Raw genomic sequence first — 21,947 nt, 5'->3', positions numbered from 1 at the left:
TTCTGATGTCCATCTTGGAGGCTTTATTTTCTTTTTCCTTCATAAGTGAGATGTCTCTCTTTGCATTTTGCTCTTCATTTGTCTTAATGTACTGTGTATATATTGTTCATATGCTGTTATTAGAGTGTATTGATTATTGCCTTACTGATTTTACGTTACATCTCTGCACTTTTCCAAGAGCTTTTAGTAGATTAAAATTCTAAATGCCAATCAAACTCTTACGAACTACTATAAAACAAAAACCTGTAAACTGACAAAGTAAAATTCTGTTTAGTGTAAAGTAAGAATGGCATCTTCTATTGCATTAAGATCTGTTCTCACATACTGAAGAAACGTAGCTCTTAAGGAAGTTTGAAAACTCCTAAAATATTTTATTCAATCCCTTTCTATACTCTTTTAAACTTGAGAGATGTACTTTCCTCAGCATTGTGTCTTAACGTTTTTAGCCAGAAACTTGGGTAGTCATAGATGTTAACATTTTGGCGCAGCTAACCTTTTCAGAATTGTTCAGGATATCTTGAAGATGCACATACAGTGAAGAAAATAATTACATAATTTCAATATTTTGTTGTATTCAAAACATTAGGTATGAAAAAAAAAACCTCATGATAATATAGTTAGTTAGTTGGGTCAATAACAATATCACAAAAAATCTTAGCCTCATATGTCTCCTAGACCTTCATAGGTACAATAGCACACCAATCCTACCGTGATAATATATTGACATGACATGATCAGTACTGTAAAGGAATCTCACAGAATCTGGTTTACTTTCTATCTTAAATTGGAGTATTATAATCCTGTTGTTTAGACTGTATTGACATCAGAGGAAGGAGAGGTACAGCGTGCTCTTGTGTTAAAAAAAATTCTGACTTCCTTTAGAATACAGTCTTAATAGAATTTCTTTCATCAGCTCCGCAACAGATGTTATGCAAGTGGGTTAAATCAACTACTATTTTGAGTGCACTGTGTGCACATTAATCTCTCGATCTTTCTCTCCTTCCAGAAGTGGTTTCATATGGCACTAACAGCTCTGCAGAGCAGGGGCTTTTAATATGATACCACAAATTTGTTTGTAACATAATTATGATAGTTAAATGAAGGCTAATTCCAGTTTAAAGAAAAACAAATTCTGCTTTTTACATGAAATAATTGAAGCACATTAATCTTCTCTGATATGGAGCTACCAGCAGTACACAGGTAGTTGTTTATAGGTATTTTTTTATTCAGTCAGAATTCTAATAGAAACATTAGCATTACATTCATTTGGAACACTAGTAGGAGGAGATTGGTTTAAGGCCCCAGAACCTAATCAGTATTTAACCAGTTTGAAAAACAGCCTTGCTGTTTTTCTTGGTGTATGAAAATGTCCACTATGAAGGTTTGAAACCATGCCAAATTTCTCCTATTTTTCCTCCAATTTTATGTGTTTTTATCCAAAACAATCAAAGTTATTTCTTGTAAAGCTTTAGTTCCACAAGTTGAAAAACGAATGGAATGGATATTGTATATGCAGTCTTTCAAAGAACACACAGCAGGTTTTTATTTTTCCTCCTCTTTTTTGTGTGGATGTTAGTCTATTTAAATAACATGCACTTGCAGTTTCCATACTGATTTGTCATATTGCACCCAACATACAAGCGCACTTGAGTCTGAGAGTCTTATGATGCCATTACCATGTTCCAAAGAAAATGGAGCTGTTACATAGTGAATACCTGCACTAGTGGCCATCAAAAGCCACTTTAAAGAACAAATGCCTTCCCTAAAGTTACTTAGGGTATGGACACACACAACACTTAGACCAGTTTAAGTACAGTTTAAAATGGAAAGACATACGAAGCCCATTAAACTGGTTTAAAGTTGTCTGGAATGGTTTAATAATGTACCTGGAAAATCAGGTACTCTTTTGAATCGGTGCACTGTAAACGGAGCACATATTACATGTGGACACCGTGGGTTTTGTGATGTAGCTGTGGTCCTACACTGCAACGCTCTTCACCCTCTCTGCTCTTGCAACTGGCTGCTCTGGTATATGGCCAGAACTCTACTGCCCCATTCCCCACCTCCTTTTTTTTCCTGTTTTTGGCACTTATTATCCATGGGCCTGAGCCCAAGACCCCCCGCTACTTGTTCAGTAAAAACTGTCTTTGACATCCAACTGTGTCCTCACTCCCTATTTAATTGCAGCCCCTCATCATGACCCCTAACCCCTGGGAATCTAAAAATATAGGTTTGAGCATTCCTTGCCTCTTACCCTCCTGAGTCCCCACAAATCAGGTGCACATGCTGACGTTTGATCCAGAGCAGGCAGCTTTATTGACCTCATGTTTAAGGGAGAAAGGAAAGCACAAAAGTGGAAGTGCCCCAGCCCCAGGTCACCCACACTCTGGAACACCCCTGGAGTGTGGATGCAAGCACTTCTTCCCCCTACACCCCACCCTACCTCACCTATTGTAAGGCAAGCTGGACAGCTGGACTCCCAGGCTTTGTGTCATAGCCACAGTACTTCAGCCACCTAAGAGGTGACTGTTCCGCCTTAAACACTGGGGTGTTGCATCTGTGAAAACCTCTGACCGGCAACAATTGTGGGCTGTTTCCCATTCAGTGACATTTCAGAGATGTTCAGTTGTAACATATGTCAACATCCTTAGTAGCAGTGTCTGTCATTGCTTTACAAGCAGTTTCTCTTCCTTTTGTTTCCATTTGAATCATACCCTCTGTCATTAGTAAGACCTTAGCTGGCTTTTCTGCTCCGCCAAGGTTATTGGATGGGATGGAATGGGATAGAGCTGTGACATTTAATAAATGTAGAGAGCCAATCCAGAGATTATGTCATCAGAGCAGTGTTGCAACCTTTGCCCCAGTCTGGATAAAAGCATGTAGAAACTATAGAATTGAACACAGTGGTCTGAAACTAAATAATTTATACTGAACAAAAAGTTGGGTTATTTTTTTAAATGTAGATAGTTTTTAATCTTTTTGAGAAAGAAAAATTGCAATAGGTTGAAAAATGAGTGTCTGCCTTACTCTAGTGATTATACTTTTAGAAGGAATGGACCAGTGAAAGATGCTGACATTCTGCGCAGGTTTAAAGGTAACTTGAAACAGGACTGTCCAACTTCTGAGTGACTGGGGACTGCACCCATGTGGGCTGCATTAGCAGAGCCCTCAATGGTGTGAGCCCTGAGCCCACTGGAGCTGTTGCTGAGCAGGTGCCCCCTACCCGCACACACTCCACAGCATGCATAGGCAACCTTCCCCGCCAGCCTCAGCTGGGCAGAATGGGTGGCCCCATCCTCAGCATACTGGTCATGGGCCACCCTACTGTGCCATGCTGGGTTTCCCCCAGCTCTGTGTGCTGTGTCCCATGACACCACCTCTGAGGGTGAGAGCAGGAAGCAAAAACCAGAGAAAAAAAGGAAAGCCCAAAGACCCTGGCTGCAGCAGCATCTAGAGCTACAGAAGGAACAGCAGCCTCATGAGAGCCCAGGGGCTACAGATTAACCCCTCGTGGGATGCATGCAGCCCCTGGGCTACCATTTGAACAGCTCTGACTTGGAACAAAACTGTGAAACCAAAATGAATTATCTAACAAAATGGTGTTAGGTATTTTGAGCATGAAGGCTAAAGATCAAATTAACTGTTAAACCTTACTCAAGAATATAACATCTGCTCCGTACTATAAATAATTATACTGAAGTTTTTAAAAAGCTTTCCATGCACTAAATAAATGCAAAACATAGTTTAGTTTAGTTGCTTTTAGTGGAAGATTATACAGTCATATTAACAATGCCATTTAATGGTACAGACTGGAAAAATACCTATGCAACAGATTCACCTAGGACAGCAAGGCTTCAAATACTTGCTTTGCTTTGGTTGGTAGTTTTCAAGTGTTATTATTGCTGCAGTTGTTTTTTGGTGCTGTGGGTCTTTGAGACATGGATTTCAGCTTCTTATTATTCAAATGGCCAATGGCTGTTGCTTTTATTGTCCTTCCCTAATTTCACATGAGTTTCTGTTCATTTAAATATGTGTGTACACATAGGACATGTGAATTACAGCCCCAAGATACTGAGATAGAAGTAAAGAGAAGGAATGAATGAAGTTTATAATGGGAAGAGCTTTTTAAACCCAATTTATACCCTAGCAAGTTTTAATGCTTAAAATTTTGTAAATGAAATCTTCACTCTTATTACAGAAGATGGCAGGTACTGTATTTTTCTTTCTTCTTAATGTAATTATACAGACTATCCCAACAGAATTGCTTTTCAGCCAGCTATCTTTCTAACCAGATGTGAGCATTCAGTTGCTCAAAATTAAAAATGTCAGCAGCATATTTCTAACATGAAGTATACTGAACCACTGATGTTGGTGGTGCGTCCAAATGACGTTCTGAATCAGCCATGTTATGGTGTGCCCAGGGACGTACATTGGTCCAGTGATATTTTAACATCCCTTTTGTAAATTTAAAAGCTTGAAAGGGACTGTTACACAGTTCACATCTAGGTTTCCAGCACTAAGTTATTTTTTTTTTGAAGTATTACTATTTTCAATTGGTTTTGATGAATTTAATAGTGATCTTTAAGTTGTAAGGCATTAAATAGGTAATTTTTTCCATGCAGAAAATTAAGTGTATGTTTGTATCTGGGAAAAAGTGATGCTTGCAAACTCTGTGTTACAGCTGTATAAAAAAACATCCTGTGCCTTGTTTGGCATAAGGCCTAGTTAGCATCATTTCAAAAGCGCGCTAAGAAATGAATTGAAGTTAATGGTAGTCAGTTTGAACATTTACTTGAATAAATATGTAGGTCCTGACTTTTGCACCACCCTCTTAAGATTTCTAGCTTTCTTCCTTAAAATTTACCATCCTTTCCTTGCCCCTCTTACCCCAGGCAGTAATACTCTTGTATTCTCTTCTTTAATACTCTTCCACTTTAGTGTTGCTGATTCCAGTTTAGCCATATACATTCCGGTATCTCCACTTCTTTGCCCTACATACAGCTCATTGTAATGATTGCTGTAGTGTTACACATGAGGTAATTTAGAAATTTGTATACCTGATTCATGTGATTGGATTGCAAAGAAAACACTGGGGCTGATAAAGAACTGGGTTGGGAGTACTGTTTACTGGCAAGCGGGGAGGGAGGTGGATGCAGGCAACATGAGATAAAACACAAGAAAAGGATAGTTGGGAGACATTCAAAATGGACCTTGTGGTAAGCTCAGAGTAGGATACAGGATGAGCCTACAGAATTAGGACTGATGTTTGGTTTGAGGTTTTTCCAGTTGAGAATGCACGTGTTAAATATAATGGGAAAAGGGACTCAGTCTTTCGTTGGCTGTACAGTGGAGAATCCTACTCAAATATGCTTTAGAAGCTAAAAGCCAAGAGCCTTGATGCAGAATACACACATTGCCCAAAAGATGGCAGAGCTGAGCTTCTTAAAGTATCTATTTAATTTTTACATACTTAGGCCAATTTTTACAGTTCTTAAGTGTTGCTGGAACAAGTTGGCTGAATATGAGATGAGTTTTTTGCTTTCCCAAAAAAAGTAATGAATGTCAGCTTCCATCCAGTATAACTGTTTGAACTGTGCCTAGCCTTCAAACTTGACTGGGGGAAACCCTATTTATTTAAATCACAATGTAAATTTCTTTTGTACTCTTTGTTTGAATTACTCCACTGTGTAGTTTCATGTTTGACTATGTATTAATCTTTTCAGCAACCCTATATTTTTGTTTGCATTGTTGAAGCGGTATGGTTTGTCAGTGCATATGGACCACCTAATGTTTGATATATTTATAATAGACAAGGAAGGAAGGAATGACACACCTGAAATAGAAGAGACGGGAAGGACTTGTGATTCTTGGCAAAGTGATCTGTGGACACGGATGAAAGACAAATTAACAGAACACTTGCATCACAGCACTGTATTCCCAGAAAGCATCCCACATAAATTTGATTATAAGCACAAAGATTTCCTTTTGCAGCAATACAACCTTCATCCAGCAAAGCATAAACCAAAAGAATACAAAACAAATATGGAAAGCCATGATTTTAGCAGCACTGGCCATTATGAAGTGACAATACTGGGTAAGTGACATCTAGTAGATCTCCTGTTTGGAAAGCACTGAAATCTTAATGAGGTATGGCTTTGTAGCATTCTCATAGTTTAACAAAGAATGCTGTTTCTTTTTTTTAACTTGAGTGGACTATGCCAGTTTTTCCAGTGCTTATTCAGGCATTAGAAAAGAAAATTGAAGGAATTGTTTCTTTATAAGCAGCCTTAGTACAGATACGAACTTTGGATATTTAAAAAAATATTATTGAAGTGCTAAGCCAAACTCCAGGGTTAAAGTTGAGTTGAGATTTTTGCATTTAACATTTTCAAAGCTACAGCTCTTCAAATTCTGAAAAGGTATTTGTAATTTGAAAGAAAGGGCCCCTTTTAAAATCATGTATCTAAAATCTAGCACCTGTTGAATGTTTCTTTGTCCAAAATATATTTTAAAATAAAAGAAAACAGATTCCTCAGACTGTATGTAGTATTTCTTTGAAAGCCAGTACAAGAATTGTTGAAAATGTCATCCCTCTGTTAATTGACATTGCAAATCTGAAAATATTTTACTAGCTCTACTTTCCATACAGTTAACACTTGTAGCAAATTTTGTGGATATACATTTGAAGAATGTGGGTTGCAATTAAGCTATTAAGCGCTAAAATTATGGACAGGCTCTGTTCATTAGGTTAGGTCACTCTTAATTGGGGCTATTCTGATATGGACAGCAATTTACTCAATCACACATCCTCTTCAGCTAATTTGCATGCATGAGAGCTATTGATTGAAATGAGCAAGTAGTGTAGTGGGAACTGGATATGTCATGAGTACTCCTTTAACCTCATCTATTACTGGATTGGTTCCAACAGTCATGGCTCTTAAAGTACCATGGCTGCATTATGATAAAATAAAGGTCATATTCATCCAGACCTTTCACCTGCTTTATGTTCCTTCTGAGTAGCTCAAAGCAATAAAATGTACTAATGAATTTATCCTCAGTCCTTAAAATTAAACATATAAATAGGGGCACCTATCCACATGCATTGAGGCTGCTCCAACTCGGTGTAATTACAGCGCGTTGGAGCAGACTCGATTTATTGAGTCTGCTGGAACGTGGTAATTACTGCACTCCAGGAGACTCCAGCGTCACGTGCATCAGCATCTCCCCACTGAAAAGTGGCAGTGGGGGTGCTTTAAAGCTCATTCGAGCCTTCTTCCATCCCCCCACCCCCGGCATCCCAGAGGACATGTATAAATGACCTTAAAGTTGATGAATATTTCAACTCATGAACACTACTATGTGACGTTAATATATTTGTGTTTATTATTTAGCAGTCATCAAATTGAAGTTTTTAAATGAAAAAGATAGGGAAATTGCTTGCCAAAACCTGTTAAGCTGAGTTTCAGGCTGAGGGTTTATGTGAGTAACTTTTTAAAAGTTTTGGGATCATTGCAAGCATTCTAAACCTAGGAAATTTAATTAGGATTAAACTTAAAAGAAATCCAGACACATGAGGCTACCAAGCAATATTAGCTCCATTGCAAGCTCTGGGGTGGAAACTTCTAAAACTTAGTTTAATATACTCTGGGCTACAAGCATTTTTAAATTCTTTAATGGTTGTTATATGTTTATAACAGATTGTCAGTACATGCATATATATGTGTACATATCTATGCATATATATGTATATGTGCAGGTATATATAAGTATACATATGTTTCTGCAGAAACTTATTTAATTGCAGTTGTTGGGTACCTAATGGAAAAGAGGGGACTAGGTAAAAATCTTTTGACAGTTTAACTGTGCAGATTGGAATGCTTAGTTTTGATGGAGTAACTGGTCTTCAAATTTTTGATCCTCTTCAGATGTAAGTATTTCATGAAACTCTTGCAAACTGCAGATGAAATATTTTGCTATGGTAATTCTCTTTCTTAACAGGTATAAACCATGATGTAGCTATTGATATTGCATTCTTACCTCTACTTTGTCCTGAATATCCCCATTTATTTCAAATGGAGAATATTCAGAATGATGCATTATTATCCTGTATGAATTGCATCTCTGTGCAGCAACAGGAGACCACCAGCAATGAAAGACCTTGTGACTTGTCTCCACTTTCAGGTAGGATTTACTTACTAGTGGATTTTCTTGTTTTATAGCTAACCACAAGTTTTGACTCTGTGGGCAAATATCAAAGTGTAGGGCAGGCACCACTTTCCATAGTATACACATGCATTTATGGCATACTCTTTTACTAATAGTATAGATATCATATCAGATTATTCGGGCCAATCTTTCATTTGCCTTTTTTAGATTGACAAGTCATCAGTCTTAAATAAGTGCTGGAGCAAGCTGATACCCAAGTACCTAATACATAGGCATGTTGAGGCACTTAAGAATCCTGAATGACCTATATTGTACATGCAGTTATTTGCTGCTACAGAACTGTATTGGCAGGGAGGCTGAATTTTGAGTATTTGTCTGAGTTTGGTCCATAAATGGGAGAGCATGGTTAGCAGTCATTCGTTCTTCTTTCACTAGCATCACTCTGAGGAGCTGGCTTTCAGTTGACAGGTATAGGCTGCAGTATTTCTGTGCTTGGTAATTGTTTGACTTTTAAATTAAGGTTTCAAGTACTAGCCACCAACAAAAAGTGCAGTAAAAGTCATTAATTAATGTTTGTACCTTGCTTCAAAGAGGTAAAATACTATTGAAGTGTTAAACACAAGTAATAAATAAAAACACTTGATTTTAAGCATAAACAAAGATGTATCTGATATGTGAAACACCTTGAATAAGACTTTCTACATTTATTAAGGACTTCTGACACTCTTCTTAAAGCATGTACAAATTTGAGTTTACCTTCATCTATATGAGATAATGAAGTATTTACCTGTGTAGTAGTTGAACTTATATATTCATATATTTTTTGATAGATTAGCACATAACAGGCCAAGTTATCCTTTTCACTAAAAGAAAGGGAAGATGCACGGCTCATTGCTTGTAAACAAAATGTCAGTTAAGAATTTGTTTTACAATATATCATCTGTTTGGCTTCTAGATGAAATTGTAAAAGCGGCAGCTGACCTAGACAAGCAGCATGTCATCTGTATCTTGGACATCTGTCATTTGGGTGAAGATAAAGTAGAAGTCTTTTTGAGCAAAATCTATAAGATAACGGAGCCTGGTGTTGGGACCCCTGTGTAATTTAAAAAATAAATTATTTTGATATTTGTCAGAGTTAAGCATTTAAAGTATTACGATGTCTTATGACAGAACATGTGTAATGATAGTCAAACTATTACAAAGGAAGGCTTGGTGCTTTGTGTCTGAAAGCATTAGAAAGTGTTACAAACATGGTTGTTGCTGTTGCTTTTGTATATACTGCATTGGATGAATCAACATCTGTCAGCACCCAACTGACAGATTTATTTTTTTATATATATACATTCAATAATTAAGCAAACAGACTGGCTGAGTAATGGAGTATTGAAACCACATTCTGTTCGCGTTCAATGGGACTGGTTTGCACATATGCAGCAGAAGAATTGGATTTAAAGCACTGAAGTGATCGTCCATAGCTCATCGGACCCTACCATCATTGCTGTGTGGCAGCTTGCGGGCTTGCTCGTGTGAAATGTTCTCAGTTTAACTCCAGGAGAAGAAGTTGCTGTCACACAAACTGACCATGTGAATTGCCCCATTGCTTGTTTTTTTGGTTTGGTAGAGCCCAAGAAGCTAGTTTTGGTGAGAAACAGAATTATGCTTTATTCTGTGGAAAATAGATTTTAGAGAAGGGTTGGCTAGCTGGTAGGGAGAAACTGGCCCTGCTGCTGACAATTTTTCTGTGGATAGACAACCTCAATCTTCAGTGGTTTCAGTTCTGCTGTCTAATATAAATTACTTAAAATAAACACAGCGTGACTTCTCTGCATTTAGTATATTATAATCCGGTAACTAGATGTGCACTTAATATATTGTGATGGACCTGGGGCACCAGGTCTAGGTTTGAAAATGTTGTCAGTGTACTTAGAGCATCATCCCTGCTATGGGTATGTGTTACAATTTTTTAAAAATCTGCTAACAGTGTTGTTTGTGAGTAAAAGTTGTTATTTGGGTAAACCATGTATTTTTTTTTTTCTTTCTGTTTTGCATTTTATATTTTAAGTACAAGATATAATGTAGGCTCTAGGGTTAAGAAAGAGACTAGCCTCCAAACTGAGCCATGCTGACTATGCCAGCAGATTTTTTTTAACTAGCTGCTATTCAGATAGAAGTCTATTTTTAAGGAAAACTTCTAGATACAATCTGTAAGGTAATCATGATTTTTTGCAATAAAAATGATACAGCAGACCTTTGTACAGCTTTGCCATAGTATGAGTAGTTCTCATAAGTCCCCTTTGATGCAGTATAGCCCAGGAAAGTGCTGCATGGCTCTTAAAGTATTGTGCTATTCAAAAAGGCTCAGGACAAAATAAAAAGACAGTGTACTATAGGTTAGCAAAAAGCTGTTTTGCAAAGGTTCCTTTTTGTTTCACTATTTATTTCATTCAGTGTTGCTAATATTGAGAAACTAAAGTCATATCCATCATGAAACTCATTTAAAATCATAATGCTTTGTCATACCTCTCATACCCCAGGATCTCACAGGGCTTTGTAGAACCTATGCATATTGAAGGAATCTTTTTTTCACTGCTGAAATAAAGATACTGCTTAGTTTAAATATCATTGGAGCTTTGTGTATTCCCTGACTGTATGCCTAACTCTAACTTTTATTTTACTTCTATAAATGTTTCTAATTTTCATAGTTGCAGAGAAAACCAAGGACATATGAACTGAATACAAACTAGCGCTGTGAAACCTCTGTGCAGAGTGCTCAACTTCATCTTAATATGGACCGTTAATTCTCAGGCCTAAAGATTAAAATATGTCTGGCATATTAGAACTTAAAAATGAGGACAGCGAAAATAAAATGAATTAATTATCAAATAAACCATCACCTGTATTATTATTATTAATTTTTGTAGATAATTAGGCAATCTGTTTTTTTAAATGCAGCTACTGCATTTAAACTACTGAAATTACTGCAATGTTTCAAAAATGTCCACCACAGCAATTCACTTTACCAGAGAATTTAGGTCCAGCTTGACTCCAGTGATCTAAAACCTCCAGTATTGCAGCTGTCCCAAGCATACACACCAGGTATTTTTTTCCAGAATAAACTGAGAAGTCAAATTCTTGTTCTGTTTCTTTTTTCTTTATTTGCAACAAGTTCAGTTTTTCTGTATTTTCATCACCTCCTTTTTCTAACTTTGACCACTCTAAAAAAAACAACAAAAAACCCCAAAAACATTGTTAACCTGTTTCTACATACAGTTGAGTCCTATTGAGACAGTCCCTTTGTGGAAAAATATATACATCTCAACCTGCTTTCCAGTGTATGTATCAATGCAGTTACAATTGATATTTTATGTGTGGGCTTCGAGGGGAGCGGGCGGCTAGATGTATCCTCCGTTATACAGACAATATTTGAAGCCATCCCATCTTGGCTTCAGAAGGAGTTGAAAGGATTTTTTTGGAAAGCAGAATTGGTGAGAATCCTCCTGTGTTGGGAAGTAGAAAACAGGAGCTAAGACAAACCACACCCCCAAATGAACTGAAGGACTAATCTTATACACTCCATAGTTTAGCTGAGTCTGGTATGCTGATAAACCAGACACTTCAAATACATTTGAAAGGGGAAAAGGGAACATGTGATGCAAGCAAAGTCTAATTGTTTGGGTTGTTTTTAAAAACTTCAGCCTTCTACATCAGAGGTGTGCCCTGGTTTGTGCAACCATATCTACATAGTTGTACCTGTGCAGGTTCAATGTAGACACGCCCTGGATCTCAAACAGAATGACTCAAGACGAGGAAGGACTCCGAAGAAAAGCACATTCTTTGCTTAATTCTTCCAGGGCACACGGCTAGAAAAACTAAGCAGGATATGTCTTTTTAAACTGAATTTTCTCTTGCTCTATTTTCTATATCTCTTTTTAACAAGCCTGCTTATTTTGATGTGAGATACCTTGAAGGAAAGAAAATCTTCTGACCTTTTGTAAAAGATATTTGAGAAGAAATAGGAGCCTACTGAGTTGCTGTTGGACTGCAGTCACAGCTAGAATCTGCATGGAAATGACAAGAGAGGGTGGGCCTTAAGGAGCAGCAGAAGCACAGGACCAAAGGTTACATACACTCTTCCAAGTGCTCGGAAGTCTGTGGTTTATGTAACTAAAAGCAGGTGTGTTATCTCCCCCTTCCCCATATGAGCCAGGTGTAATAGAGCTGATGCACTGAGGACTTCATAGCCGTGGGTGGTGTCAGTTACCGACCTGGGACTGAAATTTCAAACGACCGAGGGAGCCGGAGGACTCGTAATGGCCATCGGTATTTGAAAATACCTACAATCTTACATTTTATGCTTAAATGAATAAGCAATGAAGCAGAAGAAGTGCAGCCCTTCCTGTTTCCTGATTTTTATTACTATTTTATCTAAAGTTGTAGAGACTGTTCCAGCGAATGCCTATGTGAATCTGTTCTACTTCAACCCTACAAACAACAGCACTGTGACTGACGAATGTGAATGTGGCCTGTATGGATTAAACTCTCCTCTGGCTAGTGCTCAGGGACTGGTGGGCATTCCTAAATCTGCTAATCTTCAAGCCTGTGATTACAACACAGAGTTCACCGTCACAGAAACACCGTGGATAGCACTGATCGAAAGAGGCAACTGCACTTTTGCAGAAAAGATCAAATTGGCAACCAGAAGGGGTGCTGAAGCTGTTGTGATCTACAATGCCCCAAACCGTGGCAGTTACACCATCCCCATGTCACACATTGGTGAGTACTCCAGCAATCAACTTGGGGAGCCTGGTTAACTTCTGTCTATGTTAAGATGCCATTTTAAACAGCCAGAGATGATAATACTGAAGTTACTGATGTGTTGATCTGCTGTTCTTGTGTTCCTTAGTTGTTACTTCTAGTTAAAAAAAAAAAAAATACTAGACATAAGAAAACTATTGCATGCATTCCATACTCACTTCCTAATTTCTTACTGTTAGCCTTAAGAGAATACTTCTGGCCAAACCAGAGCATTTTTTTTTCTTAGCACTTGTCTTTACTAGTGTGTTTAGCACTGTACAGTATAGACTCATGGCATTAAGAGGGACCTCAGGGTTCAACTAGTCCAACCCCTTGCACAGATTCCATGCAGATGTCCATCCAGCCTCTTCTTGAAAACCTCCAGTGACGGGAGAGTCCACAACTTCCCTGAACAGTCCATTCCCATGTCTTATGTTTGTACAGTTAGGATTTTTTTTTCTTAAGATTTAATTTAAATCTGCTTTGTTGTAGTTTAAGCTTATTGTCTGTTGTCTTACATTCTGTGGCAGGGGAGAACAACTTATCCCCATCTTCTTTATAGCAGCCTTGAAAGCTACTGTCATGCCCCACTTCCTCCATAATATCTAAACAACTACTGCCTTCAACCAGTATGGCTTGCATTCCAACTCCAGCTCCTCCTTCATTGCCCTAGATCCACTCCAGTTTCCCTACATCCATCTTAAAATACAGTGTCTAAAACTGAACACCATACTGCAGCTGAGCCCTGACGAGGGCCAAATGAAGTGATATGTTATCTCCATTATCTTGAGTACAGTGCTTCTCTTAATGAAACCCAAAATAGCACTTGCTTTTCTTTCAACAACATCATATGGCTGGCTCTTGGCAAGTATGTGGCCTATAGTCACCACTGCCCCCCAAATCCTTTTCAGCAGTGCTGTTGCAAAGACAGTTACCCCCCTCCCTCCCCCCATTCTGTAATTTAGCTTTGGTTTTTACTTCCCTAGCTGTAGCACCTTACATTTGTCTTTGTTGACTTTTTCATTTTTGTTGTGCATAACTCTGTTCTCAAAATTTTCAAGATCCTTTAGAATTTTAATTCTATCCTCCACAGCAGTTGTATACCCTGCCATCTTGCAAATTTGATTTGAGCCATTTAAAAATGTTTAAGCAACCCCAGACTTGCTAGAAACTGACTTGAGACTTCCTGACGGAATGACATTGACCCATTAATAGATACTCTGCTCATGGTTATTCAGCCAATTACAGATGTACATAATTATCGTTACATAATTGTAACAACCATTAGGTGGATCTATAAATGTCTGATTAATCATAAGGAAAGTGTACTGAGAGAAAAGTGTGGTTCTGCTTTGGAGGTCTTAACACACTTTGTATTTAGTTATGATGAGTGGAAGGAGAGAAATGATCCCATGAGTTTTATCAGCTTAGTTATGTTATGTGCCATTTGGATAGGATTCTTTTTCTAATAGCTGCCTTTGTGAGCTATGGCTGATGTTCAGCTTCTCTGAAGTTCTTTGTAGGAGGTGAAAACAGATGATCATATTGATCCCTTTTAGCTTCAACCTATGCATGAATCTATTTTTAGTGGATATCTGTGAAGATACTATATTGTTTGGCCTTTATCCATGCACTTGTTCCTCTAAGTCCTACTGCCTAAAATATACAAGTTAGCACAGACGTTCATTAGTAAAGTATAGTTAAGATGCCCCTGTGAAAAGCAACCTGTTTTTAAACTACATTCACTTTGTTTGCACTATGCTGGAAATTTTTAAGTTCAGATTGTACCATTTGCTTTTATTAATATACACAAATTATAAAATATTTTATAAAGAGATGGTCCACAGCCTCCAAGATTGTGGTCCACAGCCTCTAAGAATGCATCCCTAAAGTCCGGTGGTTTCATTCTCAGTATTGATTACAACCACTGAAGGGAGAGAATCCACCTTCAGAGTTTGCATCTGACCTGTCAGTCAGAGGAGAGGCTGGGGAAACTGGGCTTATTTAGTGTGGAAAAGACAGGGGGATTTAATAGCAGCCTTCAAATACCTGAAGGGTGGTTACAAAGATGCTGGAGATGGACTGTTCTCTCTGGTGGCAGCTAACAGAACAAGGAGCGATGGGCTCAAGTTGCAGCAAGGGAAGCCTAAGTTAGATCTTAGAAAAAACTCTCTTACTAGGAGGGTAGAAAAGCACTGCAACAGGTTACCCAGAAAGGTGGTGGTATTTCCATCCTCAGAAGTTTTTAAGACCCAGCTTGACAAAGCTTTGGCTGGGGTGATCTAGTTTGGGATGGTCCTGCTTTGAGCAGTGGGTTGACTAGATGACCTCCTGCAGTCCCTTCTGACCCTAATTTTCTATGATCCTTGAAGAGAAGCCTCCAGATGTGTGGTTTGATTCAATATAAATGCATTTATCAATATTGTGCTGGGTGCTTCACATGTGCCCTGCTACATGGAAACAGCTCGGAGGAACTTCTATGCTAAACATGGATTGTGTAATACTGAAGGGGATGAATCGTGTATGTGATTGGAAGCAAATTACATGGAGAACCCATGGACTGATGTTTATCATATCTACGCCTTTCTCTGAGTCGTCTCATATTCTGGTCGGCAGTGTTTACTAATGAAGTTTCAAATGCCTCTCTCACAAAATATGTAAAAGTAGGGTCAGTTAACTAGGCAGACAAGTTGGGTAAGATTTTACTTTACATATGGACGGAAAGCAGTTTGTCTAAACAATTTGGAATAACTGGCTGGCGTTAATACGAAGGTCCTAATGTGACTTTGTTTTTTTGTATGTAGGAGAGTGTTGGCTCATGTACATATGAGGAAAAAAGAAATATACTGGGTGAGGGTTTTCACTGAATTTCTCATGGAACAAGTGAGACACCAAGTGGCTAATAGGGTTAATTCATCTAAAATAAGACTCAGAACTAGATTTACCCACTTTACTTAAAAGCACGCTTTTTGAGTGAAATTCCAATTTGGGTCAATGGGGGGTCATGTGAACCATTTCTAAGATGAGGTTCTAATTTTAGATAAAGTAACTTATAAGGATGTCAGAACACCAGCGTTTGAAATTTGAGCAAGAAAGGAGCTAGAGTAGGGTGAGGTTGAAGCAGATCCTAGTTTCACTAACATATTTCTGGCACTAAAACAAGAGCGGGATGTTTTGGAAGTGTCAGGAAGTAGCCAACTTCTATGTGAATAAGAGATTCCATGAGAGATTTCTCTTCCCCGCCGCCACACTTGCAACCCCACTTTAAGGTCTATTGGAATGACTTTTCCTAAGGATTTTTCTTTAAGCCCCTTCAACTAGTATCTTAAAACCAGATATATTTAATGATAGTGCTGGAAGAGAACAAAATCAATGTTATTTTCAAATGTGGTCACAGTAAAAGTTAAGTACTAGGAGAAGATGAGCTCCTAATGTCATCTGAATGTCCAAGAGGCTTCTCCTTCTGGGTATATTATAATGTGCTCTTTTTCCTCAGTGCTGGAATTTGTTTAAACTAGTGGTTCTCAGTGTGTTTGGACTCACGGCAGTCCCCATTGCACTTGACTCCTTCATAACTTTCGTGAACTGAGTGGCACTCGATTTCCATAGCTCACATATATTGCAGTGCTTACCTCCTTACAGAGGGGCTGGGCAGTGGGAGAAGGGGCTTGGCCAGGCAGAGAAAGGCCTGAGTCTGCATTTATCATCTTATATCCTCAAACTTCACTTATCCTCACACCTCACATCACTCTTCAAAGGATCTTGAGGCACCCTGGTTGAGAATCACTGGTGCAGCTATAATATTAACATTAACCATAGCTGCTGGTGCTTGTCACCATTTGAAAAACCAGAGTCTTTCATTTTTTTTTATGGGTGCCTTAGTATGGATTTAGGAACCTAGGTTTGAAAATGTTTGCCTGTGAATGAGTGGTAATAAGTGCACTTCACGCTGAAGCTTTGTGGAGGTTTTCTATATTTACCCACAAGTGAAGGTATTTGTTTTTGGAGTGCAAACATTCTTTTTTCCCCCTAGATCTGCACACATTGAGGTTGGCATAGTTGAGATTTTGAGAGCTAGGGGGTCTAAAAATGCATGTTTGAACTTTGGACAATCTGACTTCTTCAGGCTCTTCAAAAATCCCAGTGTGGTGGGTGGCTAAAGAGAATGTAAGCACATACTGAATTTGCCTAAAGGTGGTTGATGCAAAAGACTGGCCTTACAGGCAAAAGAGGGAAGGCTTGGCCATTGCTCAGGTGTGCTACAGGGATTTTTAAGCAACATGACTGGGAGCCTAGCAGGATTTAAATAGCTTGCTGTAATTGTAATTCAGAGGAAAATGTGTTTGCAAACTCTTAGCACTGCTCCAAAACGGCTCCATGAGATGTAGCCTACCTAAACAGATCTTCTTGGACAACACTGTTCCTGTACTATGATCATAGGCCAGCAGAGGGGGCTGAGCTCTCATGATAATTCTCTTTTCATTATTTTTGCACATCTTTTCATTTTCAAAATGAAATAGGAAGCTGGAAGGCATGAGTTTGTAGAGCAGACTAAATGAGACTAGAGCTTGCCTTACAAAGCCATTCAAAAATAATAGCTAAGCTATAGTATTAGCTGTGCTCTGAAATGTTTTACCATGGTAAATGCTTTGAGCCTCAATTGATGAAAGGTAAATCTTTTAGTGGTTAATGCTTTTATTATTCATAAAGCAAATTAGGTTTGGCAGTGTCATACATTTGGCAGCATTGCATTTCTGTCAGTCCACACAGGACACCTAATCTACAGTTGTGTTTGAAGAAGCTGGTGTTGCTTCTCTCGCCCTCTCAACTTGGTTTCAGGGCACTCTGTGGTCTCAAAGTCTAACTCTTGTTATCTCAGAAATACTTTTGAGAGAGGCCCTTATTTGGCTTTTGATGCAATATCTGCTATGAGTTTGTGAACTAAATGCCTGCCACTGGCACCATGAGTTTGTGAACTAAAGACCTGCGACTGGCACTTGGTTTTATCTGTTTTGTTTTGGAAGCTGATGTAAAACACTCCAGAGTCGCTGCTATTTTTGTGCAATATCGTTTTATCAGATATTCAGTATATTTTCTGTCTTGCAACATATTTTCAACAAGCTCTATCGGTTTTCTGAACTTTCACCCTGGCAATAGGTAACTTCTGTGGTCTGTTCTTGAAAAACTGCAATTTGACCCAGGTACGGGAACACCTGACTCTCCTGGAGTATACAGTATGCATTCAATGGATCTGCATCTTCATTAAGTCTGTGGCTAGCTTTACAAACACTGAGCCAAGCCTCCTTCCTAATGTCAAAAGTCATAGCAGGGATTCATTTGTCCCCCTTCTCTCAGTGAAAACAGCTGAACCTTGCAAGGAAAGAAAGTTTCAGCATACAACCCATTTGAGAGTTGGTATGGCCATGTGGGAAAGCAGCCAGCCAACAGAAACCTGGGAGTGTGAGAGCTCCTTCCCAGATGCTCCAGAAGAGCAGGCAGCTTTCTCATCTTACCCGGACTATCTGCTTCTCCACTGGCGGTCCAGAAAATGACTGGGGCCTAGGACCTGACCTACCTCTTTCCCAAGGCACAGCAAGAGGAGCGAGCTAGGTTCAGATCTGGCATTTACAAGTTTATTGATCCAACAGAAGAATGATGTTGAACTTAAACTTCCCAAATCCTACTCCTTGTCACAATGGCATTTATCATTATGTCTTTAGTTTCCTAAAGCAGCAACTACACTGTGATATCATGATTTTGAATGAACACCATTAGTTTAGGTAGAGCTGGCCTTTGGGGTGGGCAGCGTGGGTGACACACGCATGCACACATGTGCCCTGCCCTGTGTTTTGTGCTTGGCAGGAGCCATCAAGGGATTTCAGTGGCAACTAATCCTGGGACCTGGGCAGTAGGGCCCACCACCCCCACCCATGCAGAGCTGATTGAAGCCAGCCAGCCAAGACACTGGGATAAAAAGGCTCCTGGGCAGCGACAGCAATGATGGGCACTGCAAGAAAGCATGATGGATCAGAGAGCATTGAAGGCTGGGCCAAGGCCAAGGTGCTGGTGCCCAGTGAAAAGGAGGCGTGGCTGGGCAGCCCTGGTTTGTGCACCAAGGGCTTTGCCATCACTGACCTGCTGGGACTGCAGACTGAGCTGCAGCCCCTCCCCAGCCACTGCCACTATTGCTGAGGGTGCGGGCAGCACCTTGCTGCCCAACCTCCAGACCTTTCTGCCACTCCGGGCCAAGCCCCTGCCACCCACCTGCCAACATCAGAATACAGGCACAAAGGAGGTTTCCATTAAGGGTGGAATTACAAGCATGAGCTGTTACACACCCAAAGAAGAGAAAACTAATACGCCTATATTGAGCTGTCATCTATGTTCAAGGTTATCTTACCCACCTGACAGGACTAAGTGAGGGAAGAACCAGCTCTGAAGAGCTCAGCTCCACAACGTCTGAAAAGACTGCAAAGGAAAAAGGTTTGTTGTTTGAGGGTATTACAATCCAGGGAGAGAAGAAGGAACTTTTTAAAGAAAACCTTTGGCTGCCACTTTGTCTCCTCTCCCCTGCCCTTGGGGGAAATCTGGCTCTAGACCAAACTTTGCAGCTTGGTTCTGTCACTGAGTGAAATAACAGGCCCCAGTAAATGACAGGAAAAAAGGGTGCAAGGAAACAAATCATTTAGTCTGAAACTGGTCTTTGATTTAGACAGCTCCACCGTGCTATCAAAGAGAGCGATCGCTGTTCAGGCCTGGCTGCCAGCCACAGCCAGCTGACAACATCCTTTGTTTGCACCAGGATGCCATCGATAAACATTTCAGCTCGGCTGCCTTTCTCCACCGGCAGCAGCCTGAGCACGGTTCCAGAACACGATCGCTTGCCATTGGAAAGGGTCACGGCTCCTTGCCGGGGCGGCGTGGAGAATACTTGGGTATGTTTTTAACTGTACTTGACAGCTCTTTTATGTAAGAGTAGAAGTAATAAATTACTTTTCAGTAATTTATTAAGTCAGTGCACACGAGGGCTGCAAATGTACATCCACAATGGAAAACATCCCTTCCATGTTTCTCCAAGTCTTCCACCCTCCTTGTAATTTTTTAGCCAGCCCCTTGCTCCTTTCTTACCCCCTGCTTCCATGGTAAATCCTGGGACAATGCATGCAACATTCAGTGCATTACTGACATGCAGTGTGCCTGGCTCTGGCAGCCCAAAGGGGAAAGGGTGAAATTCTTGCCTTTAGGAAGATGGCAGCAAAGCTCCTACTGACTTCAGTGGGGCCAGGATTTTGCTCTGTCATCCACCCACAGTAGGGAGCAGAAGGGAGTTAAACCTACATTTTTAAAACCCATGAACATTCCTGTTTTCAGTTCCTAATCATTTATCCAAAAATCTTAACACCAGAGTTGGCGTTGAGCTCTCCCATCCACCTCCACTGATATGCACTGAATGTAATCAGTGATTTGTCTCTTGCTGGTATTGACATGTTTCCTGTTGACTTCAGTGAAACCAGGATTTGGCCTTGGCTGTAGCTGAAACCTACAGCCTGCTAGCTTGTGCACTGAGGTGTACAATAATTGAACCCAAAAGGGAGCACATTTTGTACTTGATTCGCTTTTTTCCCAAACACCATGCCTTCTGTTCCCCAACAGTCTGCATGTGCAATATTTCCCGCTCTAGAGGACAGTATTAGACTCCAGTCATCTGATGTTTCTTAGTTTCTGAGCTTACGTGGAAAAGCTAGATCCTCAGACCAGACAAAAGCTTGCACAATTTGCTCCTAAAGAGGGAAGTAAACCCTGCTGATTCACTTTCCATGAATGGAAACTCCACTGTCACTGAATAAAGACCCCAATGAATCAATGGGCCTGGGCCTGATCCGATAAAGTGCAGGGCCAAAATGGATTGAGGGCACTTCTGGCCAGAAGTGGCCAGCACTACAGAAGATAATGTAATTGTGTCTTATCCCTTCAGAGGAGTTCCAGTATCATTATTAAATGGGGTTTATATATTTGTCTTCCACCTCAAAGCTCCTTAGAATCGGTGTCCTGCGCGGCAGAACCTAAGCACTTGCGTTTCTTTAAATTCAACAACATCTCCCCATGATGTTCATGCAGGTCCTCTTATTGACTGCTTCCTTTCAAACAAAGAGATGGAAAAGATAATGACTTGGGCTCACACCTTTTTGTAGAAGGGAGAAAGCATGCTTGCAACTTCCTGGCAGCAGGAGACTGTATCTCAGGCTGACCAGAGCTTGCCAAACGCATTGTCTGAACGAATCGGCGGTTCTTCCAGTACAGTCAAAACAGAGAGGTACCCTGGCTTCCCTTGAGATCTTCTGCCAAAAATGTTTCTGAAAACAATGCAAGCTTTACTGGCAACAGGATCTCACCCCAAAACTCGCTGAAAGGAACCCAGGTCGGGGTCCGGCAACCGCACAAACTCAGAAACGCAGCCTGTCAGTTAATCGTGTGGTGTCAGGTAAAGCAGATCAAAGTGCACAGCTGAGGAGCCAAAGCTTTTGTTGACAAGTGACTGCAACTCCTTGCAAAATTCGTGCAAGGCCAAGTATCAACTTTAGACCGGGCTAAAATTCCTTCCGTATAGACAGGGGCAATCCTCAGGGTTTTTTGCTTGTAAATGAGGGCAGTGCTTGTCCCGGGATGTTTCTCTCCTGTGTTTATCAGCTTGGCTTATGGCTTTTGTTTTGGTCACTTTTATTGAAGTTTAGAGGGGTTTAGAACTGCCTTGAAGGTTGGGGTTTTATTTAGAATCTAGCAATGAAACATCAAAAGGATCCATAATGAGGCTTGATACAGCATAAGCAGGGTTGCACATGTCGACATAGCCAAATCCGTAAAATAAATATCAAAAAAGAATTCACTCAAATAGACTGCCCTGACATTACAGCTGTTCTAATTTGGCAAGCACATTTTTCACATTGGAAAAAAAATAGGTGCTTAAATATTTACTTAAATAAGATAAA

General features: G+C 39.8%; 2 protein-coding genes across 2 annotated transcripts in view; both read left to right on the top strand.

Annotated features, from left to right (window-relative positions):
- The window catches only part of RADX (RPA1 related single stranded DNA binding protein, X-linked), a 29,066-nt gene extending 18,278 nt beyond the window's left edge, over positions 1-10,788 (top strand). The window contains exons 13-15 of the mRNA XM_090060575.1: positions 5,810-6,094; positions 7,999-8,181; positions 9,122-10,788. Coding sequence (XP_089916701.1) covers positions 5,810-6,094; positions 7,999-8,181; positions 9,122-9,267 — 614 coding nt within the window. The 3' untranslated portion in view covers positions 9,268-10,788. The remainder of the gene's footprint in view (positions 1-5,809; positions 6,095-7,998; positions 8,182-9,121) is intronic.
- A 1,272-nt stretch (positions 10,789-12,060) lies between these two features.
- The window catches only part of RNF128 (ring finger protein 128), a 55,831-nt gene continuing 45,944 nt past the window's right edge, over positions 12,061-21,947 (top strand). Inside the window, exon 1 of the mRNA XM_090060235.1 lies at positions 12,061-12,939. Coding sequence (XP_089916361.1) covers positions 12,537-12,939 — 403 coding nt within the window. The 5' untranslated portion in view covers positions 12,061-12,536. The remainder of the gene's footprint in view (positions 12,940-21,947) is intronic.

The sequence above is a fragment of the Crocodylus siamensis genome, chromosome 8, assembly GCF_052110815.1.
Source record: "Crocodylus siamensis isolate JL-2025a chromosome 8, ASM5211081v1, whole genome shotgun sequence".
NCBI lineage: Eukaryota > Metazoa > Chordata > Crocodylia > Crocodylidae > Crocodylus > Crocodylus siamensis.
Note: the sequence above shows the minus strand (reverse complement) of the source record. Positions and strands in the feature narration are given on the sequence as shown.